This window comes from Salvelinus sp. IW2-2015, linkage group LG15, assembly GCF_002910315.2.
Source record: "Salvelinus sp. IW2-2015 linkage group LG15, ASM291031v2, whole genome shotgun sequence".
NCBI classification, from domain to species: Eukaryota; Metazoa; Chordata; class Actinopteri; order Salmoniformes; family Salmonidae; genus Salvelinus; species Salvelinus sp. IW2-2015.
The window spans coordinates 46934000-46953014 of NC_036855.1; the positions used below are offsets into that span (position 1 = coordinate 46934000).

The 19015-nt window shown below is 41.7% G+C and overlaps 1 protein-coding gene across 3 annotated transcripts in view; it reads left to right on the forward strand.

Annotated features, from left to right (window-relative positions):
- The window catches only part of LOC111973879 (cytoskeleton-associated protein 5), a 93459-nt gene that overhangs the window by 16264 nt on the left and 58180 nt on the right, over positions 1 to 19015 (forward strand). For all 3 annotated transcript variants that reach the window (XM_024001321.1, XM_024001320.1, XM_024001322.1), the window contains exons 12-19: positions 1836 to 1982; positions 2630 to 2734; positions 2925 to 3035; positions 16064 to 16156; positions 16466 to 16651; positions 18341 to 18435; positions 18531 to 18588; positions 18842 to 18967. In XM_024001321.1, coding sequence (XP_023857089.1) covers positions 1836 to 1982; positions 2630 to 2734; positions 2925 to 3035; positions 16064 to 16156; positions 16466 to 16651; positions 18341 to 18435; positions 18531 to 18588; positions 18842 to 18967 — 921 coding nt within the window. The remainder of the gene's footprint in view (positions 1 to 1835; positions 1983 to 2629; positions 2735 to 2924; positions 3036 to 16063; positions 16157 to 16465; positions 16652 to 18340; positions 18436 to 18530; positions 18589 to 18841; positions 18968 to 19015) is intronic.

Consider the following 19015-nt stretch of genomic DNA (forward strand, 5'->3'; position numbering starts at 1 on the left):
TGTTTACATAAGTATTCAGACCTATTACTCAGTACTTTGTTGAAGCACCGTTTGGCAGCGATTACAGCATTGAGTCTTCTTGGGTATGACAGCACAAGCTTGGCACACCTGTATTTGTGGAAGTTTCTCTKATTTTTCTCTGCAGATCCCCTCAAGCTCTGTCAGGATGGATGGGGAGTGTTGTTGCTCAGCTATTTTCAGGTCTTTCCAGAGATGTTAATTTGGGTTCAAGTCCGGGCTCTTGCTGGGTGACTCAAGGACATTCAGAGACATTTCCCGAAGCCACTCCTGCGTTGTCTTTGCTGTGTGCTTAGGGTCGTTGTCCTGTTGGAAGGTGAACCTTTGCCCCAGTCTGAGATCCTGAGTGCTCTGTAGCACGGTTTCATCAAGGACCTCCGTACTTTGCTCCTTTCATCTTTCCTTCGATCCAGACTAGTGTCCCTGCTGCTGAAAAAGATCCCCGCAGCATAATGCTGCTACCACCATGCATCACTGTAGGGATGGTGCCAGGTTTCCTCCAGATGTGACGCATGGCATTCAGGCCAGAGTTAAATCTTGGTTTCATCAGACCAGAGAATCTTGTTTCTCATGGTCAGTATTTAGGTGCCTTTTGGCAAACACCAAGCTGGCTGTTGTGCCTTTTACTGAGGAGTGTCTTCCGTCTGGCCACTCTACCATAAAGGCCTGATTGGTGGAGTGCTGCGGAGATGGTTGTCTTTCTGGAATGTAATCCCATCTCCACAGAGGAACTCTGGAGCTCTGTCAGTGACCATCGGTTTCTTGGTCACCTACCTGACAAGGTCCTTCTCCCCCGGATTTCTCAGTTTGGCTGGGTGGCCAGCTCTAGGAATAGTCCTGCTGGTTCCAAACTTCCATTTTATAATGATGGAGGCCACTGTGTTTTTGGGGACCTTCAAGGCTGCAGAAATATTTTGGTACCCTTCTCCAGATATGTGCCTCAACATAATCCTGTCTCGGAGCTCTACGGACAATTCCTTTGAACTCATGGCTTGCTTTTTGCTCTGACATTCACTGTGAACTGGTGTGTAGACTGGTGTGCCTTTCCAAATCATGTCCACTCAATTGAATTTACCACAGGTGGACTCCAAGTTGAAGAAACATCTCAAGTACAATCATACATTTGCCAAAATGTATTATGCAGTATTGTGTGTAGATTGCTGAGAAAAAAAGAAAAAAAAATCCAGTTTAGAATTAGGCTGTAACGTAACAAAATGTGGAAAAAGTCAATGTCTGAATACTTTCCGACAACACTGTGTATATCGTATCTCCACTGTTAGTATTGATAAATGGTTTTACACTTTTCAGGGCTCCAGAATATTATTTTCCCCCTCTGGTTCCACTAAAATTTTCAGTTGGTGGCACCAGGCCATGATTTGGTCGCACCAAATTTGTGTTGTCACTCAATTATAAAATGAAAGTTATTCACAGTACTGAGGTTATGATTCAAGAAATAAGTTTATTTAAACAAGCAGGAATACATGATCAATATATTCTGATTTGCACCCCGAAAATATAAAGCTTTGAATTAAGTGACAAACTAGCATTTACAGATCACACTGACGCAACCAATAACAAAAAATAGTGTCCCAAGTGAATGGATGCAAAAAATAATCCCTTTGGAGCCCTGCTTTTGGTCAACTTCAAATAAAATAGCTGTTGCAGTGTTTTCAGAGCCAGTTTGTGACAATGTTTGTATTGTTTACATAAATCAGAATTCTTTGTTTTAGATATATTATTGTTATTGACCTTGGGCCATCCTGTTGCTCAGATTGGTAATATCAAAGTGTTTTCTCTTAATGCTATTTTCCTCAAAGATTAAAGAGATTGCATCCAATGTGGAGCTGGCAGGAGGAAAGAAGGGAGGAGGAGCGGAGAAAGGGAAACCTGTCCCCAAGGCACAGCCACAGTCTGAGGCCCCGGCCAAACCCGCAGGGCCCCCTAAAAATGCCCCTGTGTATAAGGTGAGACGGCATGACCGGGCTCTTATTGTACGTTTCATGTCTCCGTAGTTTGCATGTCACGGTGGTCCTTGTCAGGTTTGTTGCACAAAATGTTTGAAGGTGTCTTTTAGAAGGGTTCAATTGAACTTTAATCATTTGGACAATATTGTTTTTCGCTCGAACCAATAGAATTTGAAAACCAGTCAAATCCATGGGAAAGATGCTAGAAGGTATTTGCATTGAAGCGTTCTTGTGTGATCCACTAAACCAGTGACTACCTAGTACCCAGAGCCCCAGGGACAATTTATTTTTGCTAAGCACAGAGCTTCAATATAAGGCTGTGGTCAAAACCATGACAGGTGGGGGTAGTTTAATGTTGAAGCTGGACTTATGGACAACCTGCTGGTAATATTAGTGCAACGAATACAGTGTGGSACAATGTAATCTCTGTTGACTATGTGGTCATCTATGCTGTTCTATTCCACAGCAGTGGCTCCTAAATGGTGGGTTGCAGCCAGTGTTTGGTGATTGCTTAAGGCTGGATTGGTTTTCCTCTTAAAAAGCATATTGGGGAAATATTTTAAATTGCTCTCAATGTGTTATTTCCTGTATGTAAAAAAAATTAAATTATTTGTTTATTCTAAAATCTGGTTTAATCTGTCGTCTAGGATGTTGGCGTTGCTAAGAAAGGGAAGCCTGGGGCTGAAGGTGGAGCAGGAGCCAAGAGTAAGAAGCCTGCTGAAACCAAAGAGATCGTGGAGACTGAGCTCTCGGTGAGTACTCACATCTTACTGATTTTGAAGCATCTATATAGTCATCAATAAATTACTCAATATTAAATAGATTCAAGTCGCAAATGGCAGCCCATCCCCCCCCCCTATGGTGCACTAATATTTAGCTCTGGAATAGGGTGCAATTTTAAACTGGGCTCTAGTCAAAAGTACGTATTGACTGTGTTCTTAGGTGGAGGTGTGTGATGAGCTGGCTGCAGCGGTGCTGCCTGCCCCCTGTGTAGAGATGCTGGACAGCTCCAACTGGAAGGAGAGGCTGGCCAGCATGGAGGAATTTTACCAGGTCAGCAGCATTTATGATTTCACGTTCTCTTTGTTTCTCCGTCTACTCTATTACAACATTTGTTTTTGCAGTGTACGTCTCTTGAGTAGCCTTGCACCAGCCTTGGCTTGTGTGAGTAGGAATGGCTCATAGGCGCATATCTCCTGTTTCTGTATCGTGAGGCAGCTAGATGTACAAGTACACCTCCTGGACAGGACACTAATCTATCACCCCCAAGCAATCTCCTTCATGCTGAGTGCCAGGCAGGCTCATCAGATCTAGGGTTGAATATTTTGCAAATATTCCTTCCTGAGAATAAGTCTCTTTTTCTCCCGGGTAACCTGGTATTTCTCACCCAGACTAGAAGTGTCATTCTAAAGCATAAATATACAGAACAAACAATTATCCCAGAAACCCTAGACCATTCAAATTTGCATACCGCCCCAACAGATCCACAGATGATGCAATCTCTATTGCTCTCCACTCTGCCCTTTCCCAGCTGAACAAAAGGAACACCTATGTAAGAATGATATTCTTTGACTACAGCTCAGCATTCAACACCATAGTGCCCTCAGCTCATCACTAAGCTAAGGACRGTGGGACTAAACACCTCCCTCTGCAAATGGATCCTGGACTCCCTAACGGGCTGCCTCCAGGTGGTGAGGGTAGGTAGCAACACATCCGTCATGCTCATCCTCAACATGCATGCTCAGTCCCCTCCTGTACTCCTTGTTCACTCATGACTGCACGACTCCAACACCAAGTTTGCCGATGACACAACAGTGGTAGGCCTGATCACCGACAACGATGAGACAGCCTGTAGGGAGGAGGTCTGACACCTGGCCGTGTGGTGCCAGGACAACCTCTCCCTCAACGTGATCAAGACTAAGGAGATTGTGGACTACAGGAAAAAGAGGAGTGAGCACACCCCCATTCTCATCGACGGGGCTGCAGTGGAGCAGGTTGAGAGCTTCAAGTTCCTTGGTGCCACATCACCAACAAATTAACATGGTCTAAGCAGACCAAGACAGTCGCGAAGAGGGCACGACAAAGCCTATTTCTCTCCCCCCCCCCCCAGGAGACTGAAAAGATTTGGCATGGGTCCTCAGATCCTCAAAAGGTTCTACAGCTGCACCATTGCAAGTATCCTGACTGGTTTCATCACTGCCTGGTATGGCAACTGCTCGTCCTCCGACCGCAAGGCACTACAGAGGGTAGTACGTACGGCCCAGTACATCACTGGGACAAAGCTTCCTGCCACCCAGGACCTCGACACCAGGCGGTGTCAGAGGAAGGCCCTAATAAACTCCAGCCACCCTAGTCATAGACTGTTCTCTGCTACTGCACGGCAAGCGGTACCGGAGCGCCACGTCTAGGTCCAAGAGGCTTCTAATCAGCTTCTACACCCACGTCAAAAGACTCCTGAACATCTAATCAAAGGGCTACCCATACTATTTGCATTGCCCCCCACCCCCCTATTTTACACAGCTGCTACTGTTATCAATGCATATTCACTTTAATAACTCTACCTACATGTACACTACCGTTCAAAAGTTTGCCGTCACTTCAAAATGTCCTTGTTTTTGAAAGAATAGTTTTTTGTCCATTTTAAAATAACATCAAATGAATCAGAAATACAGCTGACATTGTTAATGTTGTAAATGACTATTGTAGCTGMAAACGGCAGATTTTATGATTTTTAACCGTCACTCCTGTGTTCTAATGGCACGTTGTTAGCTAATCCAAGTTTATCATTTTAAAAGGCTAATTGATCATTAGAAAACCCTTTTGCAATTGTTAGCACAGCTGAAAACTGTTCAGATTTTTTTATTTTTTTATACAAAAATACAATGGTCCTTTAGACTAGTTGAGCATCAGCATTTGTGGGTTTGATTGCAGGCTCAAAATGGACAGACACAAATAACTTTCTTCTATAACTCGTCAGTCTATTCTTGTTCTGAGAAATGAAGGCTATTCCATGCAGGAAATTGCCAAGAAACAACGCTGTGTACTACTACCTTCACAGAACAGCGCAAACTGGCTCTAACCAGAATAGAAAGAGGAATGGGAGGCCCCTGTGCACAACTAAGCGGACAAGTACATTAGTGTAGTGTACATATTACCTCAACTAACCGGTACCCCCTGTACAGTGGTTCGTCCTTTAAAAGTTGCAGCGTACTGCGGCGCAGCTTGCATGTTGCCGCAGAATTCTATTCTATGGCATGTTATTTAAGTGTGATCCGCATCTTTTGYGAAGTATTTGATAGCCTTCAATAATGGCTGTACTAGAGAATGCGGGCACGTTGGAGATCGGGGTTCAATTCCCCAATGGGGAGGAAGGAGTAGACTGTCCTTGTAAATAAGAATTAACTGACTTGTCTAGTTAAACTAAGATCATATTATTTCTACACCCTAATTTTCTAGTTCTAGTCTAACCACTACCCAAATGAAAATTGTGAAAATAAAAATCGAATTGATTTAGCAAGACCAGTCCCCATGCTTGACTCAGAGTAGCGCGAAACAGTGCTAAAATAGGTGTAGACTATTGCTTCTAACTTAATATTCTCTTTATTAAGACCTACACCACTTAACAGCACATTACTCAACACTTGTGAGACTCATGTCGCCTACAGTATATCGAAATGACGCTCTGCCAATAATTATATAGAGGATTGGAGGATAATTTATTCTCTTAGTAATTAGTTATGAATCATAGCTAAATAAACATCGGCATTTTGAAATATTATTTTATTAATGAACGCATAAAGATGCCATTTGTTAGATTGTTTTAGATTGGGTATTGAACCAGCATCTGTAGCAACAGCTTGAACTGCTATGCAGTGTCTTGTACAGTGCCTGAGTGGTGCAACGGTCTAACATGACCGGTCGAGAGTGGCCAACGGTAAGAGCAAAATATTCCTAAAAGAATAATAACCTTAGTGTAACAACCGTTTTAGTAAGTAATACTGAAGTCGTGCACAATTCAGTTTCTATTTAGGTATATATCACCCATTCATTGTCAGACACAGAGCACCGATTACGCTTTTGGGTCCTACTAACTCCCCCTTGCGCTGGTCTGGAGCAATGAAGTGGTGACGCAGGGTACTGTACTAAACCACAAATTACCTCTAAGTACTGCAGCATAAGCTCGCAACTTTTAGAGGAATCCCTGTATATAGCCTCGCTATTGTTATTTTACTGCTGCTCTTTATTTGTTTTTTCTTAACTGCATTGTTGGATAAGGGCTTGTAAGTAAGCATTTCACTAAGGTCTACACGTTCTATTCGGCGCATGTGACAAATAAAATTTGAACTGGCTATGCCATATTGCTGTGGGTTACACTAGTTCATTTAGCAGACAAGATTTGCTTAGAATTCCGTGGCATTATTTTACAGCATGAAGAATACAATTGAACAAAGCTGAATAAAATAGAAAACGTSCTTTCTCCAAACGATTTGAGGGAGTGTGCACATGCGGTTAACAAAGGAACAGGTTCTCCTATATGCTTAATTTAGTTATTTATGCAACTTTGGTTGTGATACAAATGTTGGGCTTTGTTTGGATTTTGAATACATTCTAAGGCTGCATGAAAGGCATGTGCTTTGTTTCTTGCACATACTTCATCACTCTTTCACAATTTGACAAGCACTTGATAATGCTGTGAATTTCCCGGCGGCATCCCCCTAATGTGGCTGTAATGCCCCTTAATGCCGTTTGTGGCCATTGGCCATTCTGCCCTTGGGCTGAATATAATGATTAGAATTCCCGGCTGCATGTTCTGAGGCGCCTCACTGTCATGGCTCTCTCAGATCTCAATTATTTTTAGCCAATGCTCGTCACGTGATACGTTTCTTCTCACAGGCGTCTATCTTCGTTTCGATGTAGGCTGCAAGTGAAGACTGACACATTGGGGGTGCAACTGCGTGCATCCTTATCGAATTCCAGGCAACAAGATGAGTAGGCGTAACGAACAGCAAAAGCACTAGCCTATGTCCAGGCATGCAAACCTTTCAGCGAAATTCAGTTTTGAATCCAAAATAGGTGACCTACGTGATTCATGTAGATGAGGAAAGTATATACGAACGAGTGATGCGAGTTTGAACCAATACTGGCTATATCTAAGGCTCAGCCAGTCGTTCACAAAACCGAATGCAGCACGCGACTGAAGAGACAGACAATTTGCTAGTTACAGCATCAGCGCGTGCTCTGAAAGAGTGGAGAGTGGAATGGCAGTTTGCCAGGTACATCAGCGTGTCCCCTGAACGATAAAAAAAAAAAGTTAACATTAGTGAGAAACCTGATCGCGGAGACAGGGGTGAGAAAGTGTATTGAATGAGCTGTAACCGAAAGACTACTGGCATTTGGAAAGTTTGAGGCAAGGGAGAAAGTGTGGTGGAACAAGTATTAAGTATCWTGCTAGCTGAATCGAATTCTCCGTCAGCTAGCTGGAGAAATGTTGAGCAGCATTAACCAAAATTATCTGATCAGTTAAATTGGCTAAGGTATTGTGTGATAATTAGCTGGCTAATAAAGTCAGACAAGTAACGTTAGTTAGCCAATGTTACATAAGAATAGTTAACGTTAGTAACCTAACCAATTTGCTATAGTATTAACTGTTATACGACTCCTTGCTGTTCCTCAAGTTATAATGCTTTAGTTGCTTACTGGACCKTGGCAATCTGATATGTTATCTAGCTAATGAACTATCTGAACTGTTTTTCCTCTACAGTACTATATGTGGTTCATTTTCTGAATGAGGTGTTGCTTGTTAAACAAGTGGATTCAGGTATCAAGTGTAGCTGGGCCTGGCATTGACTTAAGCTGGATGCCACTATAGATAGGCTGGACACAATTTAACAATGCTTTTTTTCTGATAACTAGTTCATTGCATCAGCGGAGCACATTTTCATAATATTTCCATATGTCCCAGCTGCTTGCTGTAATTTTAAAGTAATCGCTACTAAACAGGCCTTATTTTAGGGTGTTTTTAACCCTGCCAGCTCCTATTACTCTTCTTTTGAGCACCGTGGCACCAACTTGACTTCCTCTTTTGAGCACCGTGGCACCAACTCGACTTCCGAATGTTCTTTTCCCAGCCCATTGTAAAATGTCATAATGCCTGCTTAGCTATTGTTGGCACTGAGACCTGCCCCTGAACTCAGAGCCTTACCTCAGGAAATGTATTAAGTTCACTGCTACTTTGTGAGCCAGTTCACTTCTCCTGGATACACGTTGTTGTGACCCACAGGGTTAACGATGGCTGGCGCATAGCCATCAAACTTTAGACATTTTCTGATCATGTTTAACCATATTTTCTTTCAGCAAAAGGTGTAAAACTAAACAAAACCCGAGTCTCTGTTCTCTTTCAAGATGTGGCCGATTTTTAAACAGCCAGACATTTCCTTTTACTAAGAAATATCCAATTTTTTTGGGACGAGTTTCTAAATGTCTGCTGGGTAATTTGATATGCGTTAATCTGTTAAGTAGGCATCGAATGGAGCGAATGCTGGCAGGTTCATGGAGTTGCAAACCAAATGGATAGTTCTAGCTCCTTGATCAAGATCTGACGCATTTGCTACCTCAGCTTATGAACCCTAACAAGTGTCACAAATGAGTTATGTAGTACCCACAGGGRCACAGGGAGGAGCAAGAGCTTTAAACCCATACTATTTATAACCTATTTTAGCCCTAACCCTGACTTGTAACACAATGCACCTATAGCTGTAATGGTCACCATTTTTCTAAACCTAACTTTAACCCTGATTGACATAAAATAGCATGCAACAAAAGACTGTCTCTTTTTCTAAAATGGTCACATTACTTTGTGTGTGTACTCAGCAAAAAAGGAAATGTCCCTTTTTCAMGACCCTGTCTTTAACAGCTAATTTGTAAAAATACAAATAACTTCACAGATCTTCATTGTAAAGGGTTTCCCATGCTTGTTCAATGWAACGTAAACAATAAATGAACTTGCACCCGTGGAACGGTTAAGACACTAACAGCTTACAGATGGTAGGCAATTAATAAGGTCACAGTTATGAAAACTTAGGACAGTAAAGAGGCCTTTCTATTGACTCAACACCAAAAGAAAGTTGCCCAGGGTCCCTGCTCATCTGCATGAATGTGCCTTAGGCATGCTGGAAAGAGGCATGAGGACTGCAGATATGGCCAGGGCAATACATTGCAATGTCCGTACTGTGAGATGCCTAAGACAGCGCTACAGGGAGACAGGACGGACAGCTGATCATCCTCACAGTGGCAGACCATGTAACAACACCTGCACATAATCGGTACATCTGAACATCACACCTGCGGGACAGGTTGGCCACAACTGCCTGAGTTACACCAGGAACGTACAATCCCTCCATCAGTGCTCAGACTGTCTGCAATAGGCTGGACTGAGGGCTTGTAGGCCTGTTGTAAAGGCAGGTCCTCACCAGACATCACCGGCAACATCGCCTATGGGGACAAACCCACTGTCGCCGAACCAGACAAGACTGGCAAAAAGTGCTCTTCACTGACGAGTCGCGGTTTTGTCTCACCAAGGGTGATGGTTGGATTCGCGTTTATCGTTGAAGGAATGAGCTTTTACACTGAGGACTGTACTCTGGAGCGGAATCGATTTGGAGGTGGAAGGTCTGTCATGGTCTGGGGCAGTGTGCCCCACAGCATCGGACTGAGCTTGTTGTCATTGCAGGTAATCTCAACTCTGCGTTGAAGGGAAGACATCCTCCTCCCTCATGTGGTACCCTCCCTGCAGGCTCATCCTGACATGTCCCTCCAGCATGACAATGCCACCACGCACAGAACGAGCAGTATGGCTGATTTCCTGCAAGACAGGAATGTCAGTGTTCTGCCATGGCCAGCGACGAGCCCGGATCTCAATCCCATTGAGCACGTCTGGGACCTGTTAGATGTGAGGGCTAGGGCCCCCCCAGAAGTGTCCGGGAACTTGCAGGTGCCTTGGTGGAAGAGTGGGGTAACATCTCACAGCAAGAACTGACAAACCTGGTGCAGTCCATGAGATGCACTGCAGTACTTAATGCAGCTGTTGGCCACACCAGATACTGGCAGCTCATTTTGATTTTGACCCACCCCCCCTTTGTTAAGGGAAACATTATTCAATTTCTGTTAGTCACGTCTGTTGAARTTATTCAGTTTGTCTCAGTTGTTGAATCTTATGTTCATACAAATATGTACACATGATAAGTTTGCTGAAAATAAATGCAGTTGAGTGAGGACGTTTCTTTTTTTGCACATGCATACATACTCCTGCCAAATACATTTAAACCCAGTTTTTCACAATTCCTGACATTTAATCCTAGTGGATATTCCCTGTCTTAGGTCAGTTAGGATCACCACTTTATTTTAAGAATGTGAAATGTCAGAATAATAGTAGTGATTTTATTTCAGCTTATTTCTTTCATCACATCTCCTAAAGCCATGACATAATTTTCTGGAATTTTCCAAGCTGTTTAAAGGCACAGTCAACATAGTGTATGTAAACTTCTGACCCACTGGAATTGTGACATCTGTCTGTAAACAATTGTTGGAAAGGTTACTTGTGTCATGCACAAAGTAGATATCCTAACCGACTTACCAGAACTATAGTTTGTTAACAAGACATTTGTGGAGTGGTTGAAAAGCGAGTTTGACGCCGACCTTAGTGTATGTAAACTTCCGACTTCAACTGTATGTATATCGTATTATGCCTGTTTCTTTTGGGATGGAATGCGCTAACCTCAACTCTAGTATACATATATTATGTAATCATCTTAATATCTCAACAGTAATAGAAAACACAAGACTGCCTCAACAGCCTGCAAATAAATTACATCATGCAACCCTCGCAGTTAACAAATTTACCACCGTGTGCTCTTCGTTTGCACGAGAAGGCAGAGTGATCGCTGCCGCTGACAGCACAAGCTTTTGGCAGAGCTTGTGGAGCTGGCTACTTGTGCGAGAAGGCAAAGCGGCTGGTTGATGAATTTGACAGTGAATGTAATAGGAAAATACGTTTCTCGACCAGAGGTGACTGAATTAATGTTTAGGATTATTGATAGTAGTTATTGGAACAGTAATCAAGTGTAATTTCAAAACATAAGCATGAAAATAATGATCTTGAATCATCATAGTAATTCGATCATCTGTTAAAATGCTGTTTCTGTCCTTCTCTTGCATTAGCAGTGTGGAAAGGGACAGGAAAGTGCGCGTCYGGAGTTTTTCTGTGAGGGTGTGGGGAAGTTGTACATGCAGGGAGAACTGATCTTCTTAAATGTCATTTGTGGTCTTATGCTCCTATCTATTGGGTTGATTTAGTTACTGCAGTTCATTTGTTTAAAAATAATCTGATCATACTATCAAACTTTATATACCTAAGGTCACTGAATAAAGTGTATATCCTTACTGAAAAAGTAATTACTCAAATGTTTAATATAAAATATTTGCTAGTTCATTTAATCAATTACATTCAAAATAAAATATTTACAGCATAACAATTAAACTGATGGTCCATACACATATACAAAAAACACCATAGATTTAGTTATTTAAAGAAACACTTCCTATACATGGGTACCATTTTTTTTTATTTGAGCTCCACCCCATTAATCTGCATAATCTCTTTCTAATTATGTAAGCCTGGGCAGTGTATCTCGTCATCAATCGCTAGCCCCGAAATACTATTTGCCCTTGGAACGCTGAACTCCCCCCATTTGTTTTCCTATGGAGAGGCATGCTGGTATATTTTGCCAAATATCTCAATGTGTATATTTAGATTTTTGGGGGGGGAGTAGGACACCATTTTCATCTGTTCTTTCTAATTGTGACTGCCAGGTTGCAGTTGTAAATGAAAACTTGTTCTCAACTGGCCTACCTGGTGAAATTAAAAAAATAATTACGTAAGTCTGGGCAGTGTGTCTCATCATCGATCGCTAGAAACAAATAGTCCTAAATTGCAATTTGTTTCCTACTTCCTCCTTATGCAGACGTAAGTGCATTTGACACCATAGAGGTGCGTATGTTTTCTTTCAACACAAGTGTTTTTTTCAGTTTTGTCCTTGGAACAAATTGTAGTGGTAATATAAAAAGGGATTCCTTTTTTTGTGCCTTTTGGGCAAAATGGATTTCTAAGCATAATTCCAGTCAAAATAGGCTCTGAGAACGTTCAATTCAATTAATTTGCTTTGGGCTCGCGCTAGTGTTGCAGCTTAGCCAACACTCTATTGCCGTTTTTTCAGCCTTGGGGGAATTTGGACTCGTTCTATTGTCCAGCCTACTATAGAGTTGAAAAACACCACACACTTTACCCCTTAATCACTTTTTCAATACAGTGGATAAAAAAGGGTATGCCAGATGTACTGTGCCTGAATGAGATTATGCCAACAAAGGGTATCATGTTCTGCTGGCACATTGTAGAACAGATGTCCACAGGCAGAAAGTGTACAATGTAATAATGTGCAGTGTAGCCCAAATATTGTTTCTGTCGTGTTGAACTTGACAGTAACACGTGCGGGGGCATTATTAAATGTTTTACTCGGTGKACGTTATTTTTGTACACGTATCCTTGTGCACTTGATGTCTACTATAATAGAGCAAAAATAGAATGCATGTTTCATTCCGTTTCTACTTAAAGATTTTTRCCCCCCAAGTGCAATATTTAGGTGTGTGTGTGTGTGGTCACAAGCATTCTATTATTAAGGCTGTCACGGCTAACTGCAATATCAGTGTATTTTTTGTTGTCATTTACAGTAAAGTCTAGGCAACAAATAACATTGGATTGCTATCTTTAATTTTTTAGCTACGAGTTAGGTTCACATTAACCACTTATTGTACACAGACTGATCATGTAGATCATATTCTTTTGTTTTAACCTGCATTTCCCCCTAGCAGGGATTTTTTTGTTTTGCATTTAGTGCAACAAAAAAAAAATACTAACCTTTTTGGGCCCTCACCAGTTTGCATCCGTCTGTCAATCTACTATCCCCCATAGTACAGCATTTGACCTATTCTATTGGTCAACTTGTTCTTCTGTATGAGAAATAAATATTCCAAACATACTTTGTGGGATGCTATAGATACCAAATTAATACAACCAATTATCAAAACCTTAAAAGAAATGATGCTGATGCAACAGATCAGACTGTTTTAGCTTAAAATGTTGATAAACTATGTGGCTATTTCTTCAAATAAAGTGCAGCAATGCGCACGCGGCAGTAGGCTACAAGCTCTCATGTTCCAATATGCAACCAATTAGCGGGCAAACACCATTCTCAAGTGACCGCAAATGCGGTTATGCKWGTAATGCTTTGTCGTTTTTTGCCTTAATGCATACAAGCTGGGCATCATTCTCAAGTGATGGGCTAATGTTGTCACACATCAGACTATTCTTGATTTTAATCTTTACATATACTAAATGTGTGAAATCAGTTTTGATTTAGAATGGACCATTATCATGCCGCTGTCTCAGGGCAGGGGGAAAAAATGCATGTCATCTATGCACTTAAATAGTGAATGAACGCTTTTCCCGTAGTTAATTTTCATGCCGGCCAGTTAGGCTATAGTCCTGTTGTAAAGAGGAGCYATGTGCTTAATATTAGTGAAGTTCAGAAATAAATGTAGCCTATAGAAATTTGATAAGATCCTCTTAAAAATAGAAGCCAACAAAACAATTTTCTCACGCAATTGCATAGCCTATAGAAATGTTGCCTAACATGAGCTCTTGGGCTCTCATGAAGTGTGTTGATTTTCGATAACGTGTTTTGTTCAGTGATTAGAGGAACAATGCAGTGCTGACTACCAGGCAAGTTTTGTATGCTAATGACCATCAGCAGCATCAGAGCTTGGAGAGCCTAGTTATGTGACTAAACAGTCACGTGGAATTTGACTGCAGTCAGGAGTCTTGACTGCCGGTGTGGTGGTAATAGTCACTGTAACGGCCCTAGGTGGTACCACCATTTGACTCATGCAGCGCGACACATCTCCTTCGTATAGAGTTGATCAGGCTGATTGTGGCCTGTGGCAGGTTGTGTCCCACTTTTCTTCAATGGCTGTGCAACGTTGCTGAATATTGGCAGGAACTGGAACACTCTGTCGATCCAGAGCATCCCAAACATGTTCATTGGGTGACATAACTGGTGTGTATGCAGGCCATTGAAGAACTGGGCCATTTTCATCTTCCAGTAATTGGGTACAAAGCCTTGCGACATGGGGCCATGCGTTATCATGCTGAAACTTGAGGTGATGGCGGCAGATGAATGGCACGACAATGGMCCTCAGGATCTTGTCACAGTATCTCTGTGCACTCAAATTGCCATCGACATGCAGTTGTGTTCGTTGTCTGTAGCTTATGACTGCCCATACCATAACCCCACCGCCACCACTTCACAATGTTGACATCTGCAAAATTGTACGACATAAARGTTGTCTGTGGTTGTGAGGCCGGTTGGAAGTACTGCSAAGTTCTTAAACAACATTCAATTCTCTGGCCATAGCCCTGCATTCCTGCAGTCAGCATGCCAATTGCACGCTCCCTCAACCTGAGACATCTGTAGCATTGTGTTGTGACAAAACTGCGTACTTTAGTGTCCTTTTGTCCCCAGCACAAGGTGCACCTGTGTAAGGATCATGCAGTTTAATCAGCCGATACTGCGGTGGAAAGTGGCAGAGCTACAGCTCTGTCAGACCAGGAGATTTTCCAAAAAATGTCACCTCACAAAAACGTCTGTAGCGTCGACTGGTTTGYCCTACCACAATAGGGGAGATTCTCACAAACACGACCGTGTACTCCGTTTTGCTCTACGACCCCCACAAGTGTCATGGGACTTGTCTGAAGGTAACCCATACAAATGTATGGAGGTAGTTTTATGCCAACAAAAATAAGGGGTTAAGTGTGTAAAAATAAATACTACTTGGGCCWAGGACAGATGCATGAATAAATGGCAAAAAAGACACTAAGGAATACGGTTTTGAAGTCTGTCCTAGGCCCAATAAGTATATTTTCTCCCCCCCATTTAACTTTTKTTTTTGTTGCTGTTCAATGTGTTTCTATGGGCTACATTAGTAYAGTCCAAATTACAAATCCCAAAAATGTTTTGGGTTGAAATATTGAAAGGGGTCCTAAAATACAAAATCAATTGGCTAAATGATCCATGGTGTGACCTTAAAACTGCATCTGCAGTTTAAAGATGTACCATGCAGAAGTCGCTCCGCCATTTCCTGGTTGCAAAAATTAAAATAGTTCACCTAATTTTAAGTTTGACAAAATTAGCAAGTATAGTGGAGTCATTGTACAATCTAAACCGATGTAAAATATTGTATTTTCAGCTGTTTTGAAGCTGGTGTACAAAACCGAAAGTTAGACACACATTTTTACTGAAATAGCACACACAGAACAGATCTACCCCCTCTTAGACTTGTTTTAAATGAGTGACAGATCTATAACTCACATCTATATGAATTTGGTAGGGTCGCCCCCAAAAAGTTACATTTTTAGCTTAAAACAAATCCAGATGGAGATGTAAATTAGTCCTTTATTACTGTAGCATAAGCAATGCTGCTGCAAATGTAGACCTACCTGTCACAATAGTACATTTTTTGTTTGTCATGAGATGCATTGTGATTAATCATGCAAATAGAGAGAAGGCTATAGAAGCCAGCAGAACATTAAGTTCCATGTCATGTTCATAAATAATTGACCCCTTACTCAAATTTATCCTGGGAAATMAGTAGGTTTGGCTGGGAGWTCTCAGTAACCCMGTTCCTGCTATTAAACCATAGTTGGGTCCCATTAGTTGGGACCATAGTTGGGTTACAGTATTTGCTATGACTCTGGCTCTGGATTGAACTCCTAATCTCAGGGCGTACACTACCCACAAGGCCACTGATTTGGTACAAGAACAGCCCTTAGCCGTGGTGTACAGTATATTGGCCATATACCACACCCCTGCTGGTCTTAATGCTTAATTGATAGCCACACCAGGCGTTACACATTCAAAGAGATCCTTTATGAGTGCATGATGCTAACCCCTCTTCTGACTTCTCCCCTCCAGGTTGCGGAGCAGATGGACATCAGTGCGATGCCATGTCAGGCTCTGCTCCGCATGCTGGCCAAGAAACCTGGCTGGAAGGAGACTAACTTCCAGGTACCTAACAAACCTACCACACTCAACTGGGGGTTGTCCATAGACAGTAGATTTTTGCCTAAATGTTTTGGATCTCTATTATCGTTTACCGTGCTTCTTGCCAATGCAAGATATTTAATGGTATAGGAATTGGCTAGTGATAAGACCCACTGCAGGCGATCAAAACTCTATTTTATAATACAGATTCACAATATTAACTGTCCAAACATGGCAACAGGATGATTTCACCTCCATACTGGATTTAAAATTAGTTGGTTCATGTGCGCTTAAACAGGCTACAGAATGTTCAGTGTTGTAACATGCCTCCAGGTGATGCAGCTAAAGCTCCAGGTGGTGGCAGTGGTGGCCCAGAGGGGCAGGTTCTCTAAGACGTCTGCCTCTGTGGTGCTGGATGCCCTGGTGGAGAAGATGGGAGACGTCAAGTGTGGAGGGAAGGCCAAGGACGCCCTAACGGCCATAGGAGAGGCCTGCTCTCTGTCCTGGATTGCTGAACAGGTAATAGACTGGATATACTGAACTATACTACACTGTAACTCTAAAGGAAAATGAATGTTTTGTCCATGTCTGTGAATGCCAAGTAGTTGAACTGGAACCAATGGCTTGCTTTAATGTGCTTTTGTTTTGGTCAGTGACTATTTCAAGAAAGGAGGGAAGGATTTGGGTGAACTCTGCTTGGATAACAAACTGTTACCCACTGATGCAGTTTGTCGATTGTTTTTTTCCCTCACTGGTATTAACTGACACCATTGATTTACTTTGTGAACCAAACTGCAGACAAATCCACTAACCCCTCTGACCACTCCAGGTTAGAGGTCGACCGATTTATTATWGATTTTTTTTAACACGATACAGATTATTGGAGGACCAAAAAAAGCCGATACGATTAATCTGACAATTTTTTATATTTTTTTTATATGTAATAATGACAATTACAACAATGCTGATTGAACACTAACTTAATACATAAATAAAATCTCTCTGGTCTCAAATAAATAATGAAACCTGTTCAATTTGGTTTAAATAATGCAAAAAGTGTTGGAGAAGAAAGTAAAAACAACGTTTAAGTTCTTTGCTCAGAACACAAGAACATATGAAAGCTGGTGGTTCAATATTCCCAGTTAAGACGTTTTAGGTTGTAGTTATTATAAGAATTGGCGCATCGWCTATTTCTCTCCATACATTTGTATTTCATATACTTTTGACTATTGGATGTAATTATAGGCACTTTAGTATTGCCAGCCTAATCTTGGGAGTTGATAGGCTTGAACTCATAAACAGCGCTTTGCATCAAGCATTGCTAAGAGCTGCTGTTTGACTGAATGCTTCCGAGCCTGCTGCTGCTTATCACTGCTCAGACTGGTCTATCAAATCATAGACTTAATTATAATAAACACACAGAAATACAAGCCTTTGGTCATTAATATGGTAAAATCCAAAAACAAAARATTTATTCTTTCAGTGAAATACGGAACGTTACGTATTTCATCGAACGGGTGGCAACCCTAAGTCTAAATATTGCTGTTACATTGCACAACCTTCAATGTTATGTCATAATTATGTAAAATTCTGGCTAATGACGTTCTTTGTTAGGAAGAAATGGTCTTCACACAGTTCGCAACGAGCCAGGCGGCCCAAACTGCTGCATATACCCGGACTCTGCTTGCACAGAATGCAAGAGAAGTGACAATTTCCCAAGTTAATATTGCCTGCTAACATGTTTTTCTTAACTAAATATGCAGGTCAAAAAATATATACTTCGGTGTATTGATTTTAAGAAAGGCATTGTTTATGGTTATGTACATTTGTGCAACGATTGTGCTTTCTTCTCGAATGCGCTTTTGTTAAATCCTCACCTGTTTGGCAACATTGAAGTAGGCTGTGATTCAATGATAAATTAACAGGCACCACATTGATTATATGCAACGCAGGACAAGCTAGTTAACTACACATGGTTGATATTACTAGGTTAACTAGTGACTGTGGTGATTGTTTTTAATAAGTTTAATGCTAGCTAGCAACTTACCTTGGCTCCTTGCAGCCACAAGCTCCTTTTGACGCTGCACTCGTGTAACAGGTGGTCAGCCTGCCACGCAGTTTCCTCGTGGATTGCAATYTAATCGGCGTCCAAAAACTCTGTTATGAACTTGAAATCGGTCCTAGTTAATCGGTCGACCTCTACTCCAGGTTGTGTCATTGGCCTTTGCCCAGAAGAACCCGAAAAATCAAGCTGAGGCACTGAACTGGCTGGCCAATGCCATGAAGGAATTTGGCTTCACAGGGTAAGTCAGGTCTTATATTCCTTTGGAGTGTTGTCAGTGCTTTCTTGTCTCATTCATGGTATTGAATCAATCAAGCATGTCCTCTCCTGTTCCAGAATCAATGTGAAAGCTTTTATCAACCACGTCAAGACTGCTTTGGGTGCCTCCAATCCTGTGAGTGTTACTGCTGATTTCTATTTTTTGAGTTTGTCTTGCTTTATTTGTCTGCTGCTATTTGGGAGCAGTCAGTCAGTTTTTATATGGATTATGGTTCAAAACATTTCTACTTTAAAGTTGCCTTAGATTTACATTTTTGGGTCCTCATTCCTTGATCTTATAGAGCTCTCTGGTAGATGGATTGGTTCACAATTAAGATATTTTAAAAACGGTGAAACAAATGACTGCCTTTTTAACCTGTGTGTCGCAGGCTATACGAGCAGCAGCCATCTCTCTGCTGGGGGTGATGTACCTGTACATGGGTGCCTCACTGCGTATGTTCTTTGAGGATGAGAAGGCAGCACTGCTCGCTCAAATCGACGCAGAGTTTGAGAAGGTAGTATTTTAGTTGACACATCTTCATAAATATCTCTAGCTTACTTGA